The 26034-nt window shown below is 34.7% G+C and overlaps 1 protein-coding gene across 2 annotated transcripts; it reads right to left on the bottom strand.

The window, feature by feature from the left end:
* Positions 1-1643: 1643 nt before the first annotated feature.
* On the bottom strand, positions 1644-6097 carry LOC114721751 (RINT1-like protein MAG2). 2 transcript variants are annotated; one of them, XM_028907600.1, is made up of 5 exons: positions 5977-6097; positions 5612-5922; positions 5423-5512; positions 3901-4004; positions 1644-3816 (listed from the first exon to the last, which is right to left on the bottom strand). In XM_028907600.1, the coding sequence occupies exons 2-5, from the start codon at positions 5916-5918 to the stop codon at positions 1912-1914; spliced, it is 2406 nt and encodes an 801-aa protein (XP_028763433.1). In that variant the 5' UTR covers positions 5919-5922; positions 5977-6097; the 3' UTR covers positions 1644-1911. The 2 variants fall into 2 exon arrangements, with proteins under 2 accessions (XP_028763433.1, XP_028763431.1); XM_028907598.1 differs by having other exon boundaries at positions 5612-6082.
* Positions 6098-26034: the final 19937 nt, after the last annotated feature.

The raw sequence follows: 26034 nt of genomic DNA, 5'->3' as shown, positions 1-26034 counted from the left end.
ATGTGACCGACAGAAATGTGTCTCGGATTTAATAGCTACCTGCATTTTGTTTCATGACATAATAATGGGCAGTCAGCATAGCATCAGGAGGAGACAAAAGCAGACAATGAATCTTGTTGAGGATGTTTAAAGGTACGGCTTCGTTTAATTTTCCGGTAAAAAAAACTTAACTGAACCAAATTTGCAGGTTCATTAAAAGCTGAGACCTTGTCGGTTTAGCTGCGTACTATTGGTTTGATTCGGTTTCTAATTGATTTAATTCAGCGAGGATCAGTTTTTTTTTTTTGGTCAAAAGCGAGGATCAGTTTAAATCATGTTGCAATAAGTATTTTTTTCAAGAAAGAAAGAACACGTTGCATGTTTTAATAAACCATAATGAAAAAAATAATGGCAAGTTATTTAAAATTTTGCACGGGTTTGATACCATTCTTTTCCACTCCCATGTTTATCTCCCTTTCTTACTGTTTATATATTGATTCTAAGCTCATCGGGTTTTTAAATTATGGATCTAGAATGCCACAATGATTGAAAATGCATAAACATTGGGCAGACCTGAGGCGAGAAATTGCGTACGCTGGGTGCACCACCTCGTTTATGCACTGATTAATAAAATTATGACAGGTAGAGTATTTTTATCGTACGTGTAACTCTTCCCTCTCTCTACTATTTTAATTACTAGCTCAGATTGTTTAATATAAGATCTCATTTAATTTTTATTTTGATCTTAAATATAAAACTATGATCTACTTTGTCTCTCATATTTATTTTTTTTTTTAAGGTAGTCTTTCTAACAATAATAGTTCTAGCTAATATATTTGATTAGCAAAAGTATTTTAAAAAAAATAATATCTATTGATTACTAATAACTAATTTAACTTATTTTTTTAATCTCCTCAAATTAGTCAATTAATGCTTATAATTAGGAGTGGAAGTAGTATTTTTTTTATTTAAAAAAAGTTCTTTTACTCTCTCTTTCCTGCAATAACTTTCTGAAAACTCCTCTCTCTTACTATCCGCTCCTCCCACCTCTCTTTGGTCTTTCCCTCAACCTCCACACCCCCAACAAGAGCCGACGCAGCCTTTGGAGATGTTCAGGACACAACAAAAAAGTCAACAAAATGTGTTTGCAAAAGAATGAGAGAGATGGAAAGGACGGGGCAGAGGAGGAGGGGGGGGGGTGTGGAGGCTGGGGAAAGGCAAAAGAGATGGAAGGAGAAGGCAGTAAGAGGGAGTAGGAGTTTTTCATAAAACTGTTGTTGGGGGTTGGGGGGGGGGGGGGGGGGGGAGAGAGAGAGAGAGAAAGAAGCATATTTTTCTAAAAAATAATTAAAATAATAGAAGAAGGGAGGAGTTACACGTAAGCTAACATGTAAAATAAAATTATAAAAACACTCCACTTGTCATAATTTTATTAGTCAGAGAGCATAGATAAAGTGTTGCACCCAGTGTATGTAAAAACTTCTCCCGGCTGAGATCTGAACTTTAGTTGAAGTCAACCTGGATTTTTCTTGGACCAGTTTGGTTTGGTTCAATCAATTCTGAATCTGGAAGTAGTATTATAATGCTTATGGCCAGAAGTTCCTCAGGGCTGAGAGAAATCAGAATGGATTTTCTCATTGTACATTTACACTGTTATTAACATCCAAACATTGTACAATACTACATATCGATCTAACTTGATATGTGAATAATGTAATGGCTAAGAATATTCTAGGAAATTAAGTTTATTGCAAATTTCCAAAATAATTTTTTTTTCTTATGACATGAATTTGACTTAGTTCAGCATTGGCCTTGCACTTGATGGTCTCCATCTAAATCTTCATATGTATCACCACTGTCCTTATCCAACTCTGCTGCGCCGTGCATGCACTGAAAATGAAATCAAATGCAGAGAGCCTTTTCCCAGAAGCTTCAACTCGTGAACACTCTGCTCTTCACGATCTTTTCTGCCTCAGTTACAGTCAAGTGCCTGATCCCATTCTCCTTCAACCAATTCTTTCCACCAGCCAAACATTCATGCATTTTGTTCTCTTCCATCCTCAGTAACTTGAGACCTTCACTGGCTTTTGGAAAGAAGCCTTCTGGCCTCAAACACCATGCCCCAAACACGCCAAATAAAACACCCAAATCATTACCAAATCTTTCTAACCCGCCGTTGTGAAATTTGACATTGCCTATAAGGATACCAGTAAAAATTAATCGATCTATTCCAGCTGCCAAACTTCTCCAGGCCCCAACAAAATCTCTACTGTTCAAACTTCTTTCTACTACTGACATTTTACCTTGTAGATAATCCAGAGCCTCAATTAGAGTCTTAGATATAGTCCAGCCATCTTCACTATGTTGCCATTGCCTTCTATTCTTCACATATTCTCGCAAACGAGCATCAAAGCCTCTCAAAATAACTACAGATATCTTTTCAACCCACTCTTTTCTAAACTCCTCCAACTTTTTTATGTCCTCGTCAAAGATAGATATTTGGCGACTCTCTGACAGTCCTTCGTTATCTCTATCTGGGTTAACTGGTAATTCAACTTTATCATCCTGATCCATACCCATTTCAAGGAAAAAGACATCCTCAGACCATTCCCTTAAAACAGACTCAAAGTAATGAGCAGCATTGATGGAAATTGCAACTTTGATTAAGGCATCATCATCAGTTAAGGCAGTCAATCCCTCAGCCTCCTGGCAGCGGATAAGTATGCAATCAAAAAAATTTCTTACAATAGGAACGGCCGCTAATTTGAGAAACCTTGACCTCAGAGTGACACTAGGCAATGATCTACAGCGATCAATTAGAGATGCTAGATGTCGAAGAAAAGCATTGGAAACCAGAGGAGACTTGTAACCATCAGTACATGATGACAAAACAACTCCTTCAATTTGCTTCCTCCAGTTTTTCTCTTCATCTGTGACAGATTTTAACTTATCCAGGGCATCATTGAGCTCTATTTCTGCCCAAAGATCAAGCCAGTCTGGTCGATCACAAAAAACAGAGAAAGAAGAAATTTTCTGCAAGATGCCATCCTCTTCAAAGGACAGCAAGATCCCAGAATGCTCTACCAGGGACTTAATCCTTTTGTCAAAAGATATCATCAGGTCAATAAGATGCAACCATGAAATCCGAGCAGATGATAGAGAACTTGTAGCACTTTCCCCCTCTAGTTGGTTTATATAAATGGGAAATATTTCTTTTGCCAAGTACGTTGATAAGGAGGTTACCATTGCTGAGATCCATTCTTCTCTACAACTATACCCAACTAGCTTTGCTTCGTCAACCAATGGCTGTAATAATTCATCCATGGAGTCAACATAATCCCTTGAGATTTTATATGCAAGAGTGAATATTAATTCTGGCTTATTAACCCATTTAGAAAAATGCTGTTGGGATGCCAATGAAATGGGATTCACAAGCTCTTCAATTGCCCAGAGTGGCTGGTCCTGAGCAACTTTCAGATCATAGCCCTCAAGTTGCCTAGCTTTCCTTTGTCTTTGCAACTCCTGTAGGCTGCATAAGGCAAGAAAATTTTCTGAGTACTTGAGTTTAAGATCTGCCTGCATACTCAATAGAGGATTTGAAACTTCATTTACACTCCTTGAATCTGATGCCGAAGAAGAGAGAGGTGGAGGCCATCCAAGTGAAGCAAGAAGGGCCCGATGGTCAGCTATTGCCTGGGGCCTTAAAATGGCTAGAGCTCGATCTGCTCTGTGATCAACTGCTGATACCAGATGCTTCCACTGAGGGTGTCTCTTTGTAATTGTAGCTAACACTTCTTCTGTCGTTTTAAGCGTTTTAATAGCCAGCAGACGCAATTCCTGCAATAGTTGAGCATATATTAAGGAATATAGTGATGGTATGAATTGTGATATCTCTGGATCTGATTATTGAGGAGAGCTCACATCTGAATTCTGGGAAGAAGAATGCTTCCTTAGGTTTTTGTTCATAGTATATGATACAGCATCTTCAATATCACCAACCAACGAGACTAGTTTCAGTGCCGTCTCTGGAAGACATAATGAGCAGTTCAAGAAACCAGTAACATTCATGAACTAGAATACAAAGTAAATGAAAAACCAATGCAGCACATATCAAGGTACGGCATGGCAATAATTTATTAGAACACATCCGATCCAATAAAACGGGAGGAGTGAGCTTCTTCTAAAGGTTAGGAAAAAAGTAATTATAGAATCGAGTGATGGTAAGGAGTTTATCCAAACTATACTTTTTTCAATTCTTACACCCTTTGCAATCACTCATGCCCATGAGTATCATAAATATTACTACCTCTAGTTCTAACTAAGATCCAGTTTGTTGTGCAAATTGTACTATTGAGGGATAGATTTCAACCTTCATGAGTGGCAGGATAAAATATTTTATCTTCCCAGCACCAACACATACCCCATAAAACTTGTTATTATTCTTCTTTGAAAAAATGTAAGGGTAATTACATAATCCAGTTCTCCACACCTTTGACCTTGGAGAAGAATGTAATCGTTGGAGCCACAGTTGTTCAGCTCAGAATACTTCAAAGTTCAAACTGTTTATTGAGGTTGGTGATGCCCGGATGTACCAGATTTCAATTTCCACCAATTTACTCCAGTGTGAACTCATACATTTCCAGCATTTTAAGTGCTGCAAAAGGTCTATATGATCATGAAAAAAAGACACAACACAACAAAACCTAGACTCCAGCACCAGCTCTCAGTCCCCTGCCTAGGCCCTCTTTCTTGTGTGACCACAGTTATCATCTTATGACAAAAGTGAACCATAAGGTTCACTACATCAACACAGAGTACACCCATAAATCATTTACCAATCGAATGTTGATTCAGAAACTTTATTTAAGTGATTGCTATAATTAATCTTAAACCCTGCCATCAATGGTATCATTGTGCATAATTGCCTACAGGCATGGTTGCCCATATAGACATCATTAAAAACAGAAAAATGGTTGCCAATATAAAAGGTTTGGGATTGAAAATATTGATGAGCGAAAATGAACTAAAGTAAAGATAATACTGCTAACGTAGAGTATGAAAATGTAAAAACTATACTTACAAAGTGCTCCGCACGGAAAGATAGCAACATATCTATTATTTCAAAAGAATATGCAGGTTATTCTTACATTATCAAGAACTGATGATCGGCATCTCTATATCTAAATGAAGCTATATTGATCAGAATATATAACATCAATATCAATGAAACGAGCTCATAAGTTTTCGCGCTATGATTATTCGTGGACTTGGCGCAATGGCGTCTCTTTAAGTTTTTCTCCAACCAATTTCATACACTTCCATCTACCTCACGCACACACATTAAGGTGCATAATTTCAACACACCACAGCGTTTAATTTTCAAATGACAAACACAATACAACTTGCCACACTATTCATCCATTAGCGTAGTTGAAGAACTCACCCGCATAGACACGAACAGTCTCCAAGCGCGCCACTTCCTTCGCCAAGGCCGGAAGTTCCTCCCTGAAATTCTTCTCCCCACTGGGTCCATCTTCATTCATCGTCAAAAAAATAAAAATAAACATCTCAATCTCTAGCAACAAAAAAAAATCGAAGAATACAAAGACGAATGGATGCAGATAAGCAATACCAGGTATAATACTGGATGAGCAACTGGACGTAAAAACGGTCAATTTTGCATTGACATCGTTGAAGAGATCGTGGATTTGGCCGGAGAAGGAAGAATAAGCAACAAGGCCCGCTCCAAGTCTCCGATTCAATTCGACCAAAGCTTGATCCAGATCAGAGCACTGAGTTTGTAGCTCCGAAACCAAACTCGGAGCTTCGTCGACATTATCTTTGGTGTGAAATTTGGCATTGAGAAAAGTAAATGCAGACGGCGACAGGTCAGATGGTAGCGACAGGGTTTGGACCGAGTCCATATCTTCTTCATTCATGCCATTGGAGTCTTGGAAAGTTAGGAAACGTATAACACGAATGGACAAAGAGAGTAATTTAGGGTTTTGAAAAGATTTGCGAGCAGGGTTGAAGACTCGAAGCTGCTCTGCTTCCTTCTGGACGAGGTTATCGGATTCCGAGTCTCCCCGCCGTCTATGGATGATACAACTGAATCCGTTTCGGGGTCGATCCGGGCAGAAGCAGAACCGCGGGAGAGGAATCGGGTGGAAATTTATAAACAAGATGGGATCGGAGATGGTATAATATTTTTTTAATTCTGAAATTAAAATTGCGACTTATTTTATTTTAGTTATAGTCTTTTAAATTTTAAATTCTTGATTTTATTTTTTTTGAATGTTAGTCCCTGGGAGTGTAAATATTAAAATCTGTTGAAATATTGTTAATAGTATTAAGTGATGATGTGAACCTACCAAATAATACTTAACTAGATTTTGTAATATGAATAACAGAGAGAGAGAAAAAAAAGATCATCAAAACACTACTATTTAGCCCTCTTTTATCCTCTCACTGTTTGCTTGAAGAATTTTTTTGTTACGCTGCATATTAAAAACTCATCTCTTTTATATATTTATTCTTCGTGTTGTATTTTGAGGACTTATTTTTTTATTCTGTTATTTATATAAAATCTAATTAGGTATCATATAATGAATCTATATCATCAATTTAACATCATTTACAATGTTTTATCAAATTTTAACATCATTACAACTTCAAAGAGTAACATTCTACTAAAACAGATTAAATTTCAAGAATTAAAATTATATGTTTAAATTTGAGAAATCGAAATTAGAATGGATGCAAATTTCAAGAATAAAAAATTATGCTAGCAACTTTTTTGGTCCAATTTATAACTTACAATTCATCACTTTTTATTGGAAATTTGTAATTTTTATAACGACTCGAATGGCTCTCCTTTATAAAATTTGGCGAGCTGAATTATATTATACTTTTTATATTTTATTACCAACATATGTTTTTTATATGTCACATCAATAAAAATGTACTCTTCTGATCCTATTTATAAGGTACTTTTGACATATTTTACACAGATCAAGAAAAATCTTAAATTTCATTAACTTTTATTTAAAATTTAATAACTTTTCAACTTTATCTTTTTTTAATATACATTATACTTCATATAAACAAAGTCAATATAATAATAAATGAGAGGTAAAATTATACATACGTACAAAAAAAATTTCTCAATACTCTATAAATAGTACTAAAAAATATCTTTTCTCTGTCCTATAAATAGGACCAGAGAAGTAGGTATATAATTACCATAAGCTCTCCGGTCAATCTTCTCGACCGGGGATGTTATTTAGCTTTTATCTTTGTCCATTAGGCTTGGCTATTGATGAGACCCCTAGGACGAGGCAAGCTAAAACCATCGTCTAGAATTTTTTTTTGGGTACAAAAGAAGGCCAAGGCCTAAACTAAAAATTAAATAAGAGGGGGATTAAATCCCAACATATCTTCATCAATCGAGATCTGAAGATGAGGCGGACACTTATTCAGAATAGCAGTAGTAGTTCTTCCTTCTTTTGCTAAAGCATCGGCAACCACATTTTGATCTCTAGACACATGCTTCAATTGCACTTCCCAGCTAAGCTTAATCAGATTCATTACATGGATGAGGACCAAGGTACAAGTAGATTCAGTAAAATCAGCTGATATCATGTCAGTTAAATTCTTAGAGTCAGATTCAAGAATAATTCTCCTGAAACCCATATCTCAGGCCAAAGTAAGGCTTTTGAAAACTGCCCATTCTTCATCTTCGAGAGCACTACATATTCCAAGACTTTGTTTGAACCCAGCAATCCAAAAACCATGATGGTTTCTTAAGACACCACCACTGATAGAAGCAAAGGAAGGGAAGCAGAATATTCATTCAACAGAAACCAAATCAGGGCAATACATAGTATATATCCCAACCTCAAGACACGTCACCCACTTATTCTCTCTCTACTAACTAACTATTTAGGAATTTACCTTTCTCTCACAGTTACAATTACTATAAAAACCTTTTACCAGAATAGTGCATATATCAATACTCCCCCCCTCGAAAGAATCCTTGTCCACATGGTAGAAAAATCCAGAAACTACTGCTGGATAAGAGATAAATCCTCCCAAGTGGCATCCTCAGGTTGAGAGAATTTCCAGCGAATCAAGACTTGAGTAACAAGGACATTGTTTCGTTTGACAATCTTCCGGCCCAAAATCTCTTGTGGGTCAAGCATAAAGTGGCCTTGATTATCAATAGGTGGCAGAGAGGGGGCAAGAGGGGCCTTTGGACCCACATGTTTCTTGAGGAGTGAAACATGAAAAACAGGATGAATACGTGTGTTTGCTGGCAACTCGAGCTCATAAGCGACAGCCCCTATTTTCTTCAATACCTTATAGGGACCAAAATAACGGGCAGCAAGCTTGTGGAGGGAAGCATTGTTCAGTAAATTCCTTCTAAAAGGATGCAATTTCATATAGACCCTGTCCCTGATATCGAAGTAACATTCAGATCTGTTTTTGTTAGCTTGCCGAACCATCCTATGCTGTGCTCTTAGTAAATGTTGTTTAAGGAGCTGTAAAACTAGCTCCCTCGATAGACAAGTGCGGTCAACTAGATCATTTGGAGAATCCCCCGCAATATAAGGCAAATGGACCGGAGGTGCAACCCCATAAACAGCCTCAAAAGGGGACATGCCAATAGAAGAGTGATAAGTAGTATTATACCAAAGTTCTACTAAAGGCAGCCATTTAACCCATTGTTTAGGGAAATCTCCAGTCATGCAACGGAGATAGCACTCCAAGCAACGATTCAAAACTTCTGTTTGCCCATCCGTTTGAGGATGATAGGCAGAAGAGTATTGGAGTTTAACCCCATATAACCTAAACAGCTCCTTCCAAAATTTGCCACAAAAAATAGGATCTCGATCCGACACTATTGACTTAGGGAACCCATGCAGTTTGACCACATTATCCAGAAAAATTTGTGCCACATCAACAGCAGTAAAGGGGTGTTTGAGAGCCATGAAATGGGCTGCCTTTGAGAGTCTATCAACTACTACTAAAATAGTAGATTTAGAATAGGATTTGGGAAGGCCACTAATAAAATCCATAGAGAGATCTGTCCACACATGATCCGGAATGGGTAGAGGCTGAATTAATCCTAGAGAAGCAATTAATTCTGGTTTAAAGCGCTGGCATGTAGTGCATTCACAAACAAAGTTTCTAACATCCTTCTCTAACCCCTTCCAATAGAAGAAAGAAGAAATGCGCACAAAAGTAGAATGCTAGCCAGAGTGCCCACCAATGCTGTCTTCATGAAAAAATGTCAGCAAGTCATGAGGAAGGTTCCTATCAGCACCCACAACCAACCTCCCATTGCGTTTTAACAGTTGCTGTTGCCAAGTATATTTACTATGGGAGGTAGGATCCTATTCCAGATCTGAAATTAATCTCTGAAGATGATCATCAGTTAACCAAGAGTCTCGAACCTTCTCATAAAGTGGAGAAACAGGTTGAGTTAAAGCCAAACAGGATCCCTCAGCACGCCGAGACAAGGCATCTGTAGCTGCATTCTCACTACCTTTTCTATAAACAATCTCATAATTCAAGCCCCACAATTTATGAAGCCATTTAAACTGATCTTGATTTAATTCTCACTGCTCCAACAGGTGTTTAAGTGGGAGATGATCTGTCTTAATAATGAATTTATGGCTGCACAAGTAAGAACGCCACTGCTGAACAGCAAAGATAATAGCCAATAATTCCCTCTGATATGCAGAAAGCAGTTTCTTCTTAGTGGGCAAAACTTTGCTAGCAAAGGCCATTGGATGGCCATTTTGAGAAAGAACAACCCCTAATCCTGTACTAGAAGCATCTGTTTCCACAATGAAAGGTTCATGGAAATTCGGGAGTGCCAATACCGGAGGAGACATCATGAGTTTTTTTAGCAAGAGAAAAGCCTCATTGGTTTCAGCAGACCATTGGAAAGGTACATCTTTCTTCAACAAATCTGAAAGAGGTTTGCTAATGGCTCCATAATTGCAAATGAATCGCCTATAATACCCCGTAAGGCCTAAGAATCCACGCAGCTCCTTGAGATTAGTAGGGACAGGCCATGATGAGACTGCTGCAAGTTTTTTAGGGTCAGCCTGTACTCCTTTTGCAGAAATTATGTGACCCAAATAGTCGATTTGGGTGGCAGCAAAAATACACTTAGAAATTTTGGCAAACAGCTTATGTTGCCTTAAGGTGGATAAAGCCAGCTCCAAGTGCTCCATATGGGAGTTCCAGTTCTTGCTGTAAACTAGTATATCATCAAAGAAAACTAGAATAAATTTCCTTTAAAATGCCTTAAAGACATAGTTCATGAGTCCTTGAAATGTAGCCGGTGCATTTGTGAGCCCAAAGGGCATAACAAGAAACTCATACAGGCCCTCATGGGTTCTGAAAGCTGTCTTAGGAATATCTTCCCCTTTCATTCTAATTTGATGATAACCAGACCGTAAATTGAGCTTAGAGAAATAAACAGCACCGGTTAACTCATCTAACAATTCCTCAATGACCGGTATAGGGAATTTTTTTTTTCACTGTAGCCTCGTTAAGTCTTCTGTAATCAACACAGAATCTCCATGTACCTTCCCTCTTCTGTACCAAGACTACCGGAGCTGCAAAAGAACTTGAACTCTCTTGAATAATGCCATTCTGAAGCATTTCTTGAACTTGCTTCTCAATTTCTGTTTTCTGTGCAGGACCATATCGGTAAGGTCGACAACTAATAGGCTTATCATTATGAAGTGGAATAGCATGATCATAAGGCCTTGAAGGGGGAAGTTCCTTCGGTTCCTCAAAAATATCAGCATAAGTGTCCAATAATCAGAGTAATTCTTGTTGACACGTTTCTGGAAGTGGGGAAGTATTACACAACCCAACGTGCAAGGAGGATGATGCATTAATAAGGAAAATGCATGCAGTAGTGAGAATATCATGGTTTGAAGAGAGCTCTGTTATGACAGGAGAGGGTGCATAACCTAGGCCATGCAACTCAATTTTCTTGCCCCCATAAGTGAATTCGAATAACCGCAAATCAATATCCATAGTAAAACATCCTATAGTTCTCAACCATTGGGTGCCCAGAATCATGTCATACCCACCAATTTTCATTACTAAAAAATCAGCAGCAAAGGTGGAGTTACCCATATCCCAAGATAAATTTGGACAGTATTTAGACACAGTTACCTACCGTGAGTCTGCTACAGTGAGTCAATGGCACTCCGCTCCTAGGGTTTTAATTGGAGTCGCTTAGCAACAGAGGTATGCAGCACATTGTGCGTGCTCCCAATATCCACTAAAATGATCACTTTCTGGTTTTTTATCTGGCCCATAAGTTTCAGAGTAGGGGCTCTGTCATCCCCTTCAATAGCATTAATCGACCCCACTGCATCAATCTAGGCGACCCCTATGGCATCCTCAAAGTGCTCATCATCTTCATCAATCACCAACGTGAACAAGTGCGACTCCTTACAGCGATGAACTGGAGCGAACTTCTCTGGACACCAGTAACATAACCCCTTCCGGTGCCTATCATCCATTTCCCGTTTCGAGAGTTGGCGGGTGGGTTTGGAAGAAATGGACGATTGAGTAGTTGGGGATTAGGGCTGGTAATACGGGCCAACCCGCGGGTTGCGGGTTGGCCCGTGACAGGTTGAGCCTATGGCAAGTCGGGCTAAAAAGACTCGTTTGAAGGCGAGTTGGCTTTAGCCAACCCTAACCCGCCAAGGTGGGTTGGTGGGTTGGCCCGCCAACATTTATTTATTATTTTTTAAAATATTTTTTCTTATATAATATTCAAAAATAATTAAAAAAAAATTTGTTTTTTCTTGAAATATTTGATTAAAAGCACCAAATAAATTATATAGGTATTTTATATATTTTTTTAGATAGGATATAATATATAATAATATAATTATAATAATTAAAAAATTTAAAAAAATAAAAAATAAATAAATGCATGTTAGCCCGCGGGTTGGCGGGCCTGACGGTGCGGGTTAAAAAGGCTCGTTTACTGGCAGGTTGGCTTTTAGCCAAGCCTAACCCGCCATTTTTGACGGGTTGGCGGGTTGAACCCGCGGGTTCAACCCATATTACCAGCTCTATCGGGGATTATTAAGCCACTACAGAGAGGCTTGGTTGGGTCGAAGACTGGTTCACGGATTTGGGTTTGGAGAATCCTGTAGCATCCAAGGATGGGCTTGTTTTCAGGCCCAATGCAGAACCCAGTTGAAACCCAGATGCAGAACTCACTATTGGAAGGGCTGAACGGTGATAAGACACCGGTGCATTCTCGTGCAAAGCGTGAATGGTTGATTCTTGCAAACAGGCAGTAGACATTGCACTCGTCAAAGTAGATGGAGCAAAATTGAGGATGAACTTCTGTATATTAGGCCGAAGACCTCCAATAAAGAGATTGATAGCTACGGGTTCGGGAATGTCAACTTTTGATAGGAGCTCGTCGAACTGCTGCTCATATTCAGAAACTGAAGCAGAGAGTTGTTGAAGCTTCTTTAGTGTAATGAGAGGGTGTTCATCTCACACATCGATGAATTTAATCTCCATTTGTCTGAAGTACTCGACCCAGGAAATATCAGCAAAGGAGCGGTGGCGCATGAAGGTTTGATGCCACCACAATGCATGACCTTCAAGGTGAATGCTCAGAAGACGAATGCGTTGGTCAGCTGGTGTGCCATCTACCTCAAAAAATTGGCGAGCTCGATATGCCCACCCACGGAAATCAGAGCCGTCGAACTTTGAAAACTCAACGCGGCTCTGTTTTGTGGCAATCGAGTAGCTGGACGAAGACCCGGAGTTGTGCAGCTCATGGAATAAACCAAAAGCAGGAATACGTGGGGAAGCATGGGTTTGGGAAACCTCATCGACTGATGCCGGATGTTTCGCAGATGGAGAATGCAGGTTGGATAGCTTGGTGGATATATCCTGTAACGTCACTTTCAGGTCGGCGATATCCGATGATTACTGTTCCATACGAGTGGTGACAGAATCAAGGATGGTTTGTTGCTGGTCCAACCGACGCTCAATGTCACCTAGACGATTGGTCAATGATCAAGTCTTTGGCAGTGCCATATGGCCGGAGAGAAAGGCTCTGATACCTTCTATGATAGAAGCAAAGGAAGCGAAGCAGAATATTCATTCATTAACTTTTACCATTAGTGCATATATCCAGTGATAGTGCATATATCAACCACAGTCAGCATGATTCCCATTAATAGACATGGAACCATCTACATTAACTTTTATCCAGTGAGCAGTAGATGGCTACCAAGTAGTAATATGCCTTGGATTATTTGTATCCATTGTAGTGCAAAGATCATGGCGGATAACATAACTTTTTCACATATTTAAAATGACAGCACTTGGTTCATGTGGTTTTTGAAAATCAGTATTGAAAACGGATTGGTTTCTCCAGTTCCAAAGCTACCAAATAGTGACACCCCAAATCTGGTTCCAAGAGCACTCTAAATTTCTACCCAAACACTTTTTCAAATTGGGGGCCATCCAATCCCGTAAATGGGCAGAAAAAAATTCATTATAATACCTGGGTGAAATAAGGTCTTTCCAAAGTTTTGTGGCATAGCTGCAGTCACGGAGAATGTGCACAACATCTTCAACTCCATTATTACAAAATGGACACGAGGGGGGAATTTGCAGCCCGCTTACTTCGCCAAGCATTAGTAGGAAGCCTATTATTAAAACCAATCCATATGAAAACTCTAGTTCTTTCATCACCTTTCCATTTCCAAATAGCATTATAAACCATACTAAAATTTGCGTGAAGGGAATCTTCAATCATATAATAAGCACCCTTGACCGAGAAAATGCCATGAGCTGTCCTACCCCAAGTCATCACATCATTACCTGAACCAGGCACAGGAGGAATCGCAGATATAAGCCTGCGTATTACTACTTCCAGTTCTTAATATAATATCCTGTTTGATTTTTATTTTGATCCTAAATATAAAACCCCAATCCACTTTGTCTCTCATATTTATATATTTTTTTCCAAAGTAGCCCTTCTAATAATAAGAGTTCTAGTCAATACACTTAATTAGCAAGGATATTTTGGAAAAGACAACACCTATTTAGAACAAATAACTAACTCAATTTACTTTCTTAATTTTCTCAAATTAGTCAACTGGCTCTTATAATTAGGACGGGAGGTAGTACATCACTAGAAACTAGGATAGTCAGACGATTGAAATCCCATGATCCATTGGAAACCCAATCTGCAACAGTGCTGTTTCTCTTCTCTTCCGTTAGAGCTCTAAGGCACACGTCTTTTTTTTTCCCCCCCCTCCCTTGGAAGACACCGTCTAGAATCAAATTAACTATTTTATCACATTTCTATTCTGTTTGTGATCTCTGCTGTGACCATTAGTCATCACCAAAAGTGGAATCGTTTCCGGACTTCGTCATTTTCCGGCCGAGACTGGGCCTAGAGGAGGGCGAGATTGGGTATTTGCAGGCTCTTTTCTCAGCCCAATGAGGTTTTTGATAGGGCTTTAAGGGTTTATAGGACCAGAGAAGTTTTTAGCGAAACTTATTCATTTGTCCATATAGTTTTGAGGTTTGAATTAATTCAGTCTCTCAATTTTAATTTGATTTTATGCAAGTCATCTTTATAGTTTTGATTTTAATTAAGAATTTTATGTTTCAAAAAATAATTTTAGTTCTTATAATATTTTTTTTAAATTGCAAGGAGTAACAATTTAAATTGTCGAAACTAAAGTTAATTTTTTTAAAAAAAATAGTGACTAATATTTTAAGTAGTTAAAAATATAGTAACTGAATTGTGTTGAGTTAAATTCAGCAAGTGAGTTTCAACTGAGTTCAATTTTAGATATTGAGTTTTAACCAAGTCAAAATTATAAAATATTGTATTGAATTAAAATTATAAACTGAATTATTATCAAATCAAAACTACAGGACGTAATGATTAATTTTAATTGTATTAGTATAATATAATACTTCTCTGGTTTTTAATGTAGGATTTAATTTGAATGTTGAGGTTGGTCTTACGTAAGATATATTTCACATGTTTATTAATTTTTTTTAAATTAATCCTGTTGATATTTTCTCAACAATAATGGAATAAAAAGAAAGGGAGGGAACTAAGAAAGATGATCTACTCAAATTAAAGAGTAATAAAAGATACTGCAAATTTAATATTAACAACAATATTTGAATCTACACTTTTGAATTTTATTAATTTTCCGTTTACCTCCGAGGCAGTAAATTAGTTTATACTTTATATTTGACCGACTGTATATTTGACTATATATTAATTTTAAGCTTGAAGTAGATGGCTCTGTTCTACCTGATGGTAGGAGTGATCGTGGGGGAGTGTTGCAGGATAAAGAAGAATGATGAATTCTGGGCTTTAGCTGTAAACTAATTTATGTTCTTCTGGCAATTGCAGAGTTGATTGGATTCATTCATGATCTCAATTTGTAATGGTCGAAAGATACAGAGAGGCTTTTTTGCACATAAATTGTAATGAAGCCCTCGTCCATTGTTCCATCTCATTTGCCGGGAGAGTCTTTGTCAACTACAGACCATTTAACTAGACCTTCTCATCTTTTAGGGTATGTTTGGCTCAATGAGAGAAAGTAGAGGGAAGGGAAGGGGAGGGGAGGAGAGTGGAAGGATTTTAATATTATTTTGTTTGGATTTATAAGAAAAAGAAGGGAGGGGAGGGAAAAATATTTTAATATGAATAATTTTGCTCTTATTTTATTTAAAATATAGGCATAATAGTTACAACATAATAAAATATGGATATAATGGTCACAATATAACAAAATATATGTATAATAGTCACAATATGACAAAATATTACCCTTTCTCTCCAAATCGTTCCAATTTTTGTAGGAAGGTTGAGGAGGAGAGGGGAGGGAAAATTTTAAAAAAATTTCCTTCCTCTTCTAAAATTTGTGTGTTGCCAAACAAAAAGAAATGATTAAAATTTCTCCCCTTCCCTCCCCCCTCTCTCAAATCCCTCATACTAAACACACCCTTAGAGTGTAACTTTTGTATTCTAAATCAACCACCTCCTAGTTTAGTAGGAAAGGTTGATGGAAGAAGCTAGGAACTTATTGATTTCTTGTTTTGAAAATAATTTTTTATTTTTAAAACAAAAAAAAACTTGTTTGGTAATTTGTTTTTAGTTGATTGTTTTAAAAAATAAAAAAAACAATAATATGTTTTTAAAAACTAAAAAACCAAAACAATTTTTACATGTTTTCTTGTTTTTGTTTTTGTATTTTTGTATTTTTTTGTCTTGAAAAATTGGAGAAATCTTCTTCTCTTATCCTCTATTACTTACTATTTATCACTAACGATGATAACTACTATTTGTTAAAGTGTAATTTTTTATATGTTTTTTCAAATATGTTTTTTTTAAAAATTATTTTCCAAACCAAATTTTTTGTTTTTTCTTTCCAAAACTTGTTCTTAAAAACAATTTTATAAAAAATTTTTGAGAATAAGAAAACAAAAAATAAAAACAAACAGCCCCTAGGATTCTTTTATTTAGTCTAGTTGGTTTTGTTGTTTTTAGTACTATTAAGGCACTGTTTGGTTTGAGGGAGGGAAATGGAGAGAAGGGAAAGAAAATGAAAATTTTAATAAGCTCTGTTTAAGAAATTAGAAAAGTGGGATTTTAAGATTTTAATAAAGAGAAGAAGTAATATAAAAGAGTAATAGAAATTAATTAAAAGCTTTTAATTTCACTTTTTAATTTTTTAAATCAAGCTTATTAAAATTCCCCCCTCATTTTCTCTCATACCAAAAATGGATCCTAAAAAAAAAAAAGAGCCTCGACTGACACATCCATTCCCAGAAAGAATCAAATCATAAAATGACGGATTTATCAAGCACCACTATATAGACGGAAAACATCATAAAATGCCCCGTGTTTTACTTATAAAATAACAAGCGATAATAAAAACAAAATATTAGCATGCCTCTCAACGTCTAGTTTGGGCTCTTTTAGCCATCTGCTCGTGAAAACAGACTAAAGATGAGGTATTCTCTCATGCTAAATTTGGGGTACAATATATTAAAGTGAGCACAATATTTCTTTTAAATACTTGTGGATTTTTTTTAATCAAATAATAACGGATTTATTTGTGAAAAATTGGATTTTGCATTCTCTTCTGGAAGGAAAATATATAATTTCTTATACTTTGACAAAAATGGTGGAATGAGTTCTTTCTTTTACCCATCCTAACTCCATATTTTTAATGAAAATTTGAGATTATAATATTTCATGGAAGAATAGTTGAGAATATTACTCATTTAATTGAATATTTTAAATATCTTAACCATTAATTAAGGTAATGTTCGAGCTCGTTATATATCATCCAAATTCTTAGAACTATGGTAAAAAGTGAAGGAAATTGTCTAGCTCCAATTCACGCTAATTTAATAACTTCGATTTGTTTTTTAATTTTTTTGCCAGCAATAAATTTGATTTGATTTTGCAATTTTTTAATGTGGCGGGACAGAGTCCAGAGAAATCAAAGTTTTATTTACATGGACGAAATATTTTATTTTTGAATTTAATTAAAAAACACTCTAGCACATGCAATCGCACGTGTCATGACGTTAACATGTTGTATATCTTATGTGCGCATTCTTTTTTTTCTTTTCTTTTTTAAATTTTTTTCATCTTTCCCTTCCCCACTCCCCACCCCAAAAACAAATCCCATTGATAATAAAATAGGTTTTGAACAGTACAATTTTTCCTTTTTTTAAAAAAAATTAAATTAAATTCTACAGTTTTTTTTTCCTGACTGATAGAAAAGAAATAAAAACACAAAAAATTAGACCATTACGTGATTGCCTCCCTAAAAAACGGTATTTTACCTTTGACCAATGGAAGTCTTATAGTGAAGATATACTGTGTTCATTTCTGGTTCTTGGGTTTCTTACTTGTTTTTTTTTTTTTTTTAAACCTCTCCTTCATTTGGGAAAAAGGGCAAATTCTTTTTTGGCAAAACTAATCTTTTTGATTTTTGGCAAAACTAATCTTTTTGATCCTTCAACCATTGGCATACTTGTAATTCAATCTATCATCACGAGGAAAAAAATAAAAAGAGGAAGAAGTTAGAGCAAGTGTGTCTGTGAGAAAGGAAAAAAAGGACAATGTCGGCCAGATGGCTTTGTTTTCCCCTTTAAAAAATTTATCAAATTCATATAAGCCGACTTGGATGCCATGCGGCAACTTTTAATAGTGTTAAAGTAATTTTTTTAGCTATATTTAAAAATAAATTATACATGATGAAAATTAAATTATTAAATATGAAAAGTTCAAAGACTAAATTATGGGCTGGTCAAAAGTTCAGAAACTAAATTATACTGGTTTGAGTAACAAGTGACTTAGTAGTTTAAAAACAAAAGATCAATTAATTAATTAATTATTTTATTGCTTTTAACTTTTGATCTGTAGGTCTTAATTTAATGTCATCTTACCATCAATCATTTCTCAGCCGGCATCTAATGGTCCCCTTCTCTTACAACTAGCCTCGTTGCCCGTGCTGCACACAAAGCCACATTTTTTATATTCAAGACTTCCAAGCCGAAGACAATGGCTTCCACCAAATGTATAGTGCATAGATTAGTATCAAAAAATTTAAAGATAACTAAGAGTGATTAAATATTAAGACTAATATTCGAATACTACAAAGTCATTTAACCCACAAGCCTCTGAAAGATTTTTATACACTCTAAAGACAGTAAAAATCAAGTTCACATTTGAGTAAAGGATTAGCTTAAATAAGCAAAGATTCAACCTAGGCTGTGCTTGGGATCATGTTGGAATTAGCTTAAATAAGCAAAGATTCAACCTAGGCTGTGCTTGGGATCATGTCGGGCCATTCCAAACTTAAATCTGAAGGGTAAAACATGCTTCAGCTTAAAATTTCTTATTTGGGATCAGAGTGAAGCATATAAGCTTTTCATAAAGAAAGCTGCCCTGAATCAAAAGCTAAAATTGTTTGCTTTTCAGTCACATATGAAGAGAAAAAATAAATGAGAATGAAAAAAAAAAAGATAAGGATATTTAATTGGGTTCTATCTTGACCTAATAATTTGATGTTTATAAAAACATTTTAAAAGGAAAAAAATTAACTAATAATCATATGCACAAAAATCTCAGTTAATATATCTAACTAAGTGTTTTTTAGTGCTTAAAATTTTTTAAATAACAATTCTTAGTTACATGTATTTTTATTTTTAGTTATTCAACACATTTGATTACATGGTTTTTAATAATGACAAATTTTTTTCCAATAATATATTAACTTTTTAATTTTAATATGCATATGAATACATCATATATATTTATAAAACTTATGCTTTTTTTTTCAGTCAGTTTACATATAAACTTGCTTTTTCATTGCTCATACAGAGAAGTTCAGTTTGCTAAACTAACTTTTGTTTTTATAAAAGTCAATCTAAATATTAATAACGTTATATTAATTAAATTTTATCCTAATTTATGTTTGCAAAAGTCATATAAAATAAAAGTCACTTTTATTACCACTAATCTAAATAAGTAAACATACCTGAAGTGATAAAAAACTTAGAACTAAATAAAAGTGAAAAATTAAAAGATCGATATATATAACCCCAGAATCACAGGGTCTTCAGTTAAACTCTTGATCTGTTCAAACTTGTCTTATAGTTGCGTATGATCATATCTTACGAAACATTTTTCAATGTTTGGAATCATCAATATATAGCTACCGCACATGGTGAAGAAAATTTGATGGCGTGGTGCAATCATATCCTTGCAAGATAAGTATGCATTTTATATATTTAGTCCAAAAGGCTATAGGGTTTGATGCTTTATTATGAGGAAAAAGATTATAAGCACATTTCACGTAAGTCAAAACAAAACTTTTTTCATATACTTACCTCATATTTCGTAAATTATAATTAAAAGATTACTTACAAACTATTATAAATGGGCCCTGTATGTCTCCATTTGCGAGTCATTCTCCAATATTATGTAAACAAACTCTAAAAACTCCATCCCCAATATCCAGAGAATCCCCAGCTTTGAAATAACCAATATAACATATAAATACCAAATCCCCAACTTGCATTTTATCAATTCCAACTTGCTTCCTTCAATTCCCTTTTTTATTATGATCAATATTGTGAACTTGAGAACCAACTAATTAATAATTATTAATAACAGTTTCTGATAAACTATTCACGGCCAACATTTTCTTATATATATCATGCATGTTTTAATTATGGATCTATACAGATTAATCACCAGCTGGAAGGTTCAATGTAAGTGGTCCTTGGAGTTTTTTTCTCCTTCCAAAATTAACTATTATAGTTAGTATTCAAAAGTTGCTGCTTTGTCAAAAATTAATTATCATGGTTAGAATTCAAAAGTTGCTGCTTTGTCAAAAATTTATATATATTGACCCGCCCATTGTGTTTCGGGATAAGTTTTAGAGAACCTAAGTGGCATTTGCATTGAAGCGCATAATAAATAAATTGAAATCACCACCCAAAGTGACTGGTTTTACTCAAGCCTAGAAACTCGTCGAGTACAAAAGATACATATATACATACGACTTCTTAACTTTTGTTTGTATGTATGTTCTATCTTCTAGTTTACCTCTATCGCAGGAATCATCCATCATCGATATGAGTTTATAATATTATCGTTTTTTTTTCCAATTAACGAACCTTTCTAGAAATCTTAAAAAGGGCTTTTAATTCCAACCCTTTGTCCCCTTACCATATTAGAACTAATTACTTGTTTTATTCCCTCAACGCATGGAGTGAAGATAAAGATAAAGATAGAGATGCCTTGCCTCCAAATTTATTTTCACTACTGATCCAAAACTTAAACTAGCTATATACTCCTCCAGTTCTTAATATAGGACTCAATTATTGAGTTGGTTTTAGTCCTAAATATAAGACCTATTTTTTATATTTATCAATTTTTTCCTAAATTACCCCTATAGATACTCCCTCAACCATAAGCAAGTAGAAGAGAAAGAATGGGTATTAAGAAAGATGATTATGGTATTTTAGGAAAAACGTGTCACATTTCTTATAATTAACTAATTTACCTAATTTTCTTAATCTAATCAATTAGTTAAATGGGTCTTATATTAAGGACCGGAGGAGTATATAGTTGCTTTCTCTTTTACTTCCTTGATCGTTGACCATCCTACATGTGCTATATTTTTCTTAACCTAGCTAGTATACGAACTTATAATGCTAAGTGTTCTTTTATTGTTATAATCGAAAAATGTTGTATGAAGTGCGCGCGTGGTGTTTGTTTTTAGCACTAGACCCTGAAGTTTCTCTATAGATTACTGAGCTCATTTTAAATATCTTTTGGGTTTCTCTGTTATCTGTCTTGGGGGATGCTCATCAAGAAGGGAGATGGATTCGTATATGGATATTTGAGAGGTGGTTCTTGTCGTTTGACTACTGATCACAAACACACACACCCCCAAAAGTTGTAATTTCTACGCTTTCCAAAATCACACGCACACAACAGTAATTAAATTAATTAAGGCATTTCAATAAGTAAATGAAACCACATATATTTTCGTGAAATGATAACAATTTTTACTTAATATCTACGCATCACTATTCATCGTGAATTACAACACCGAACACCGACTCATAAGTGAGTGAAACAAATATCTGCAAGAGTTAGAGAGGAATGATAATATTGTTTGATCGGAAGATAAGAAGGAAAGATCTAATAGAGGTAGTGATTAATGGAATAACATATAAAATAGGTGAAGAAGAGTACAGAGCATATGGTAAGGTCAATTATATATTTGGAGGACTGAAAAGGGAAATAAAGAAATGAGCAGAGTCCTGGCTGTTGATTGGATCCAGGGTCATGTGCCCCCGAGATGCTTGCTGACCAATCTCATCTTCATTACTCACTGCTCCCTCTCTTTCTTTCACCTTCAAATCATCAATATCTTCTGCAGATACATACATACATATATATATATTCTCTCTCTCTCTCTCTCTCTCTCTCTCTCTCTCTCTCTCACACACACACACACACACACACACACACACTCTATATATTCGTTAAACTTTTTGTAATGTCATGTGATCACGTACTATAAGAGCAGCTGTGTGAGTTTTTTTTTAATGTACGAAGACATACAGGTTTTATTAATATGATCATCTTTCTGGTAATTAAATAAGATATTATTAATTAGGATTATTGGCCTGGCTAATGGTTGTTTTTGTTTAACATTCATGCAACTCATGAAAGATTGCAATGATATTTGACAGGCTAGTACCCTCTTGTTTTATTTTGTTATGCTAGAAGCTCCCTTGAAATTGTTGAAATTAAACTTACATTTATATAACTCCATTTGATTTTTTTTTTGCTCTAGCACAAAGAAGTAGTACTCTTTTGGAACCATTTATAGGGCATTTCTGGCATGTTGATATATACTAAAAAAAATCTTAAACTACATTAACTCTCATTTAAAATATAATAATTTTTCAATTTTATCTCTATTTAATATATACATCTTTTTTTTAAAAAATTATACTATAATAAATAAAAGGTAAAATAGTACATTTATGATAAAAATTTAATAAGATGATTTATAATTAGGATAAGAAAAATTTTCTCTCCGTATATTATAAATAGGACTAGAGGAGTCTGTGAATAGATTAAAAGTAAGCAAAATGGAACTGCACACTACTTTTCATGAATGGAAGAGCCCAGTGGCACTAGGCCACATAGGACCATTGGCATATCGTCATTCCATTTAATAACACAATTAACAGCTAGTTAAGATGTAGTGTGAGATAAAGTTTAAGTTATAAAAATTTGCGTGTGAGCCAGAATAATTTGCACCCAAAACTCTGTTTTCCCCCCCAAATCATGACCACTTGAATGGAACGAATATGCTTTGATATATGTAAATTAACTATGATCAAAGGCTCGTAATGGACCTCAACTACAAAACTGCAAGTAGTTTGCAACTGTTGCAAGTTGATCTATGCATAGGTCTCAAGCCTTCCCAACACAAGATACCATGTATCCACCTGGAGATTAAAAGGCATCAAAGTTTCTTAACCTACAGGGGTATTATTTTTATAATACCACATTCAGTTTTTAATATAAAAGCTAATTTAACATTTAATTTGGTCTTAAATATAAGATCAAAGCCTATTTTGTCTCTCACATTTATCTTTTTTTTTCAAAGTAGTTATTATAATAGTTATACATATTAAATTTTTCATCAAATGATAGTTAAGTTAATACATATAATTAGCAAGGTTTTTAGAAAAGACAAATCATATTTGTTATAAATAACTAACTTAGTTAATTTTTTAACATATGTAAATTAGTCAACTAACCCTTATATCAAGGATAAGAGGTAGTACTAGGTACTAACTTAAAATGGTTTAGTACATATACTTAAGGGGTGTTTGGATGCAAACCAAACTATGGTTTCAGAAGTGTTTTTATGGTTTACGAAGTAAATATGTGGAGGAGTTTGTCTCATTTTGTAAAAAAGTGTTTCTGAGAAGCACTTTTGAGGGTTGCCAAACACACCCTTAATCAATGTTAAGACGTGTGGTCGGCTCACAGTGCCCCATAAATAATCAAACAAAATGTCAAATTAAAATTAGATCTCTCATAAAAGTGCGTTTACACATTGTCAGATTATAGCTAGGAAACGCGATCAATTCATATACAGATTCATAAAGAATACATACACACACACCCCTTGGTTGGGACAATATAACAGTAGAGCAAGTCGAAGGAAGACAATAATAAAAAAGAGTATATACTATTTTGTGTACTATGATTACATTAACAGGTATGCACTTAAAATAGGACAATGAATAATCATGTGGGCGCCTGGTTTATGCCAATCAGATTGCTCCCTTTAGATTGATTCCTCCCCAAAAAATTATGCCATTACCAGGCCAAAACTTAATTATAATTAGATCCCTTAATGAAACCATATGTTTGCATGGTTTTTTTTAATTAATTTAGATTGATTGATGATTAATTAATTAATTAAGCTTAAATATATACTACCTCCGGTCCTTAATATAAGACCCTATTTGACTTTTATTTTGGTCATAAATATAAGACCCCAATCCACTTTGTCTCTCATATTTATACTTTTTTTTTCAAAGTAGCCCTTCTAACAATGATAGTTCTAGTCAATACACTTGATTAACAAGAATATTTTAGGAAAGACAACACCTGTTTAGGACAAATAACTAACTCAACTTATTTCTTTAATCTTCTCAAATTAGTCAACTGGTTCTTATAATTAGGACCGGAGGTAGTAGATATCTGGCTTTGATGATCAGATGTAATATATATTCCTTTTCTTTTCTATTTTTGGGCAAAAAATAGAGTGCAGATTTTCTCGTGTTTTGTTTTTAAAGGGTAATTAATTAATTAATTATGGGATGAATTAAGACGCCACGCGGGTCACTGTATTCTTGGTTGGAGCAATAACAAAACGTAACATGGACTGTGTTTTGCTTTGACCGGTCAACTTTATCGATCACGTTACCCTAATCTTCCTGTCCCCCACCACCACTTTCCTGCGACTTTATTTTCTTTAAATTTTCTTATTACTAATATTAAGATTAAGATTATTGTCTTTTTTAGGGGAAAAAAACTAGCTCACATATTTATCATATCCATGAAGGGACAAACTTGCAATTTTTTTACTCGAGTTAAAACATAAAAAAGTGATTTATATATGTCAGTAGAGTTGCAACAATATTAATATCAATGTTTCTTCACTAAATACTTTGAAGGTAATGATGATTTTGAATAACTTACATATCAAAGCAAAATATAAGATGTCTTTATATATTGTTTTTCTTTCTAAGCAAGTGCCTGGACTTCAAGAAGAAAATAGTATAAAAGCATGTACTGGCATTAGTTGGAAAAAAAAAATTGACTCTTTAAGTATGAGATTTTGGATTTAAATCTGGGATTTGACAATACATAAATTTAAGACTACTACTATAGTGGATTTTAGATGCTGCATAAAAAAAATTCTAAAGTAACCATAATTTGAAACGAAACCAAATTTTAAAATGATAAGCTGGATAAAAGCATTCCCAAAATCAACATTTAATTTGAAACATAATGATAGAAGATATTTATAAAAGCCATATACGTGGTGATGAAAGAGTTTTACACCCATGAATTCTATAAACCAGTTAATACTCAGTGTGCCTCTCAAATCCAGGAATATGATGTTGATGGCGTACGCTTCTACCTCTCTGATTATACATCAGATCATGTGAATTAATACATCACCATATACGTGGTGATGGTTGTTTAATTAAAGGATATCATATATAATTGTTTTTTTAGATCTTTGTTAATTTACAATAGGTTTAGAAAATTGGATGTGGTATTGTGGTTAATTATAAATTTATAATAGTAGTTGTGTGAGCAAATAAAGGGGTAAACGAGAGTAAAGAGTGCAGAGGAAGCATACACCCTGCAATGACCATTAAATTAGATTAAAAAAATAGTGGTAAGAGATGAGAGGAGATATTCTCGGTATCTTTGTTTCTCCTTTTCTTCTTAGAATCCTGTCTCCACCATTAGATCAAATAATGAATGGTTCAAATTTCATACTTTATAAAACTATTATTATAATCTCGTATAAATAAGAGAGAAGATGAACATCTACTTTTTAAAATATTAAATCCGAACTATCTATTATTTGATCTAATAGTGGAGATGAGATTCTGAGAAGAAAAGGATGGAGATGGATTCTGAGAGGATCCAAACCCAGTAAGTGATACTCCATTTTGTACTTATTATGTGATTTAAATAACTCGTTTGTGTATAATGGTTAGTTAAAATTGATTAAAAATAATAAATAAATAAGAAATATGTTTTTGTTTTCAAATGTATCTTCATAATAAATGAAAAAAAGATGAAAGAAGATGTGTAATAAGGAAATGCAATAAGAAAAACATGTGGCAATAATAATT

The sequence above is a fragment of the Neltuma alba genome, unplaced genomic scaffold, assembly GCF_004799145.2.
Source record: "Neltuma alba isolate B1F8T4 unplaced genomic scaffold, ASM479914v2 tig00012064_pilon, whole genome shotgun sequence".
Classification (NCBI taxonomy): Eukaryota; Viridiplantae; Streptophyta; class Magnoliopsida; order Fabales; family Fabaceae; genus Neltuma; species Neltuma alba.
Note: the sequence above shows the minus strand (reverse complement) of the source record. Positions and strands in the feature narration are given on the sequence as shown.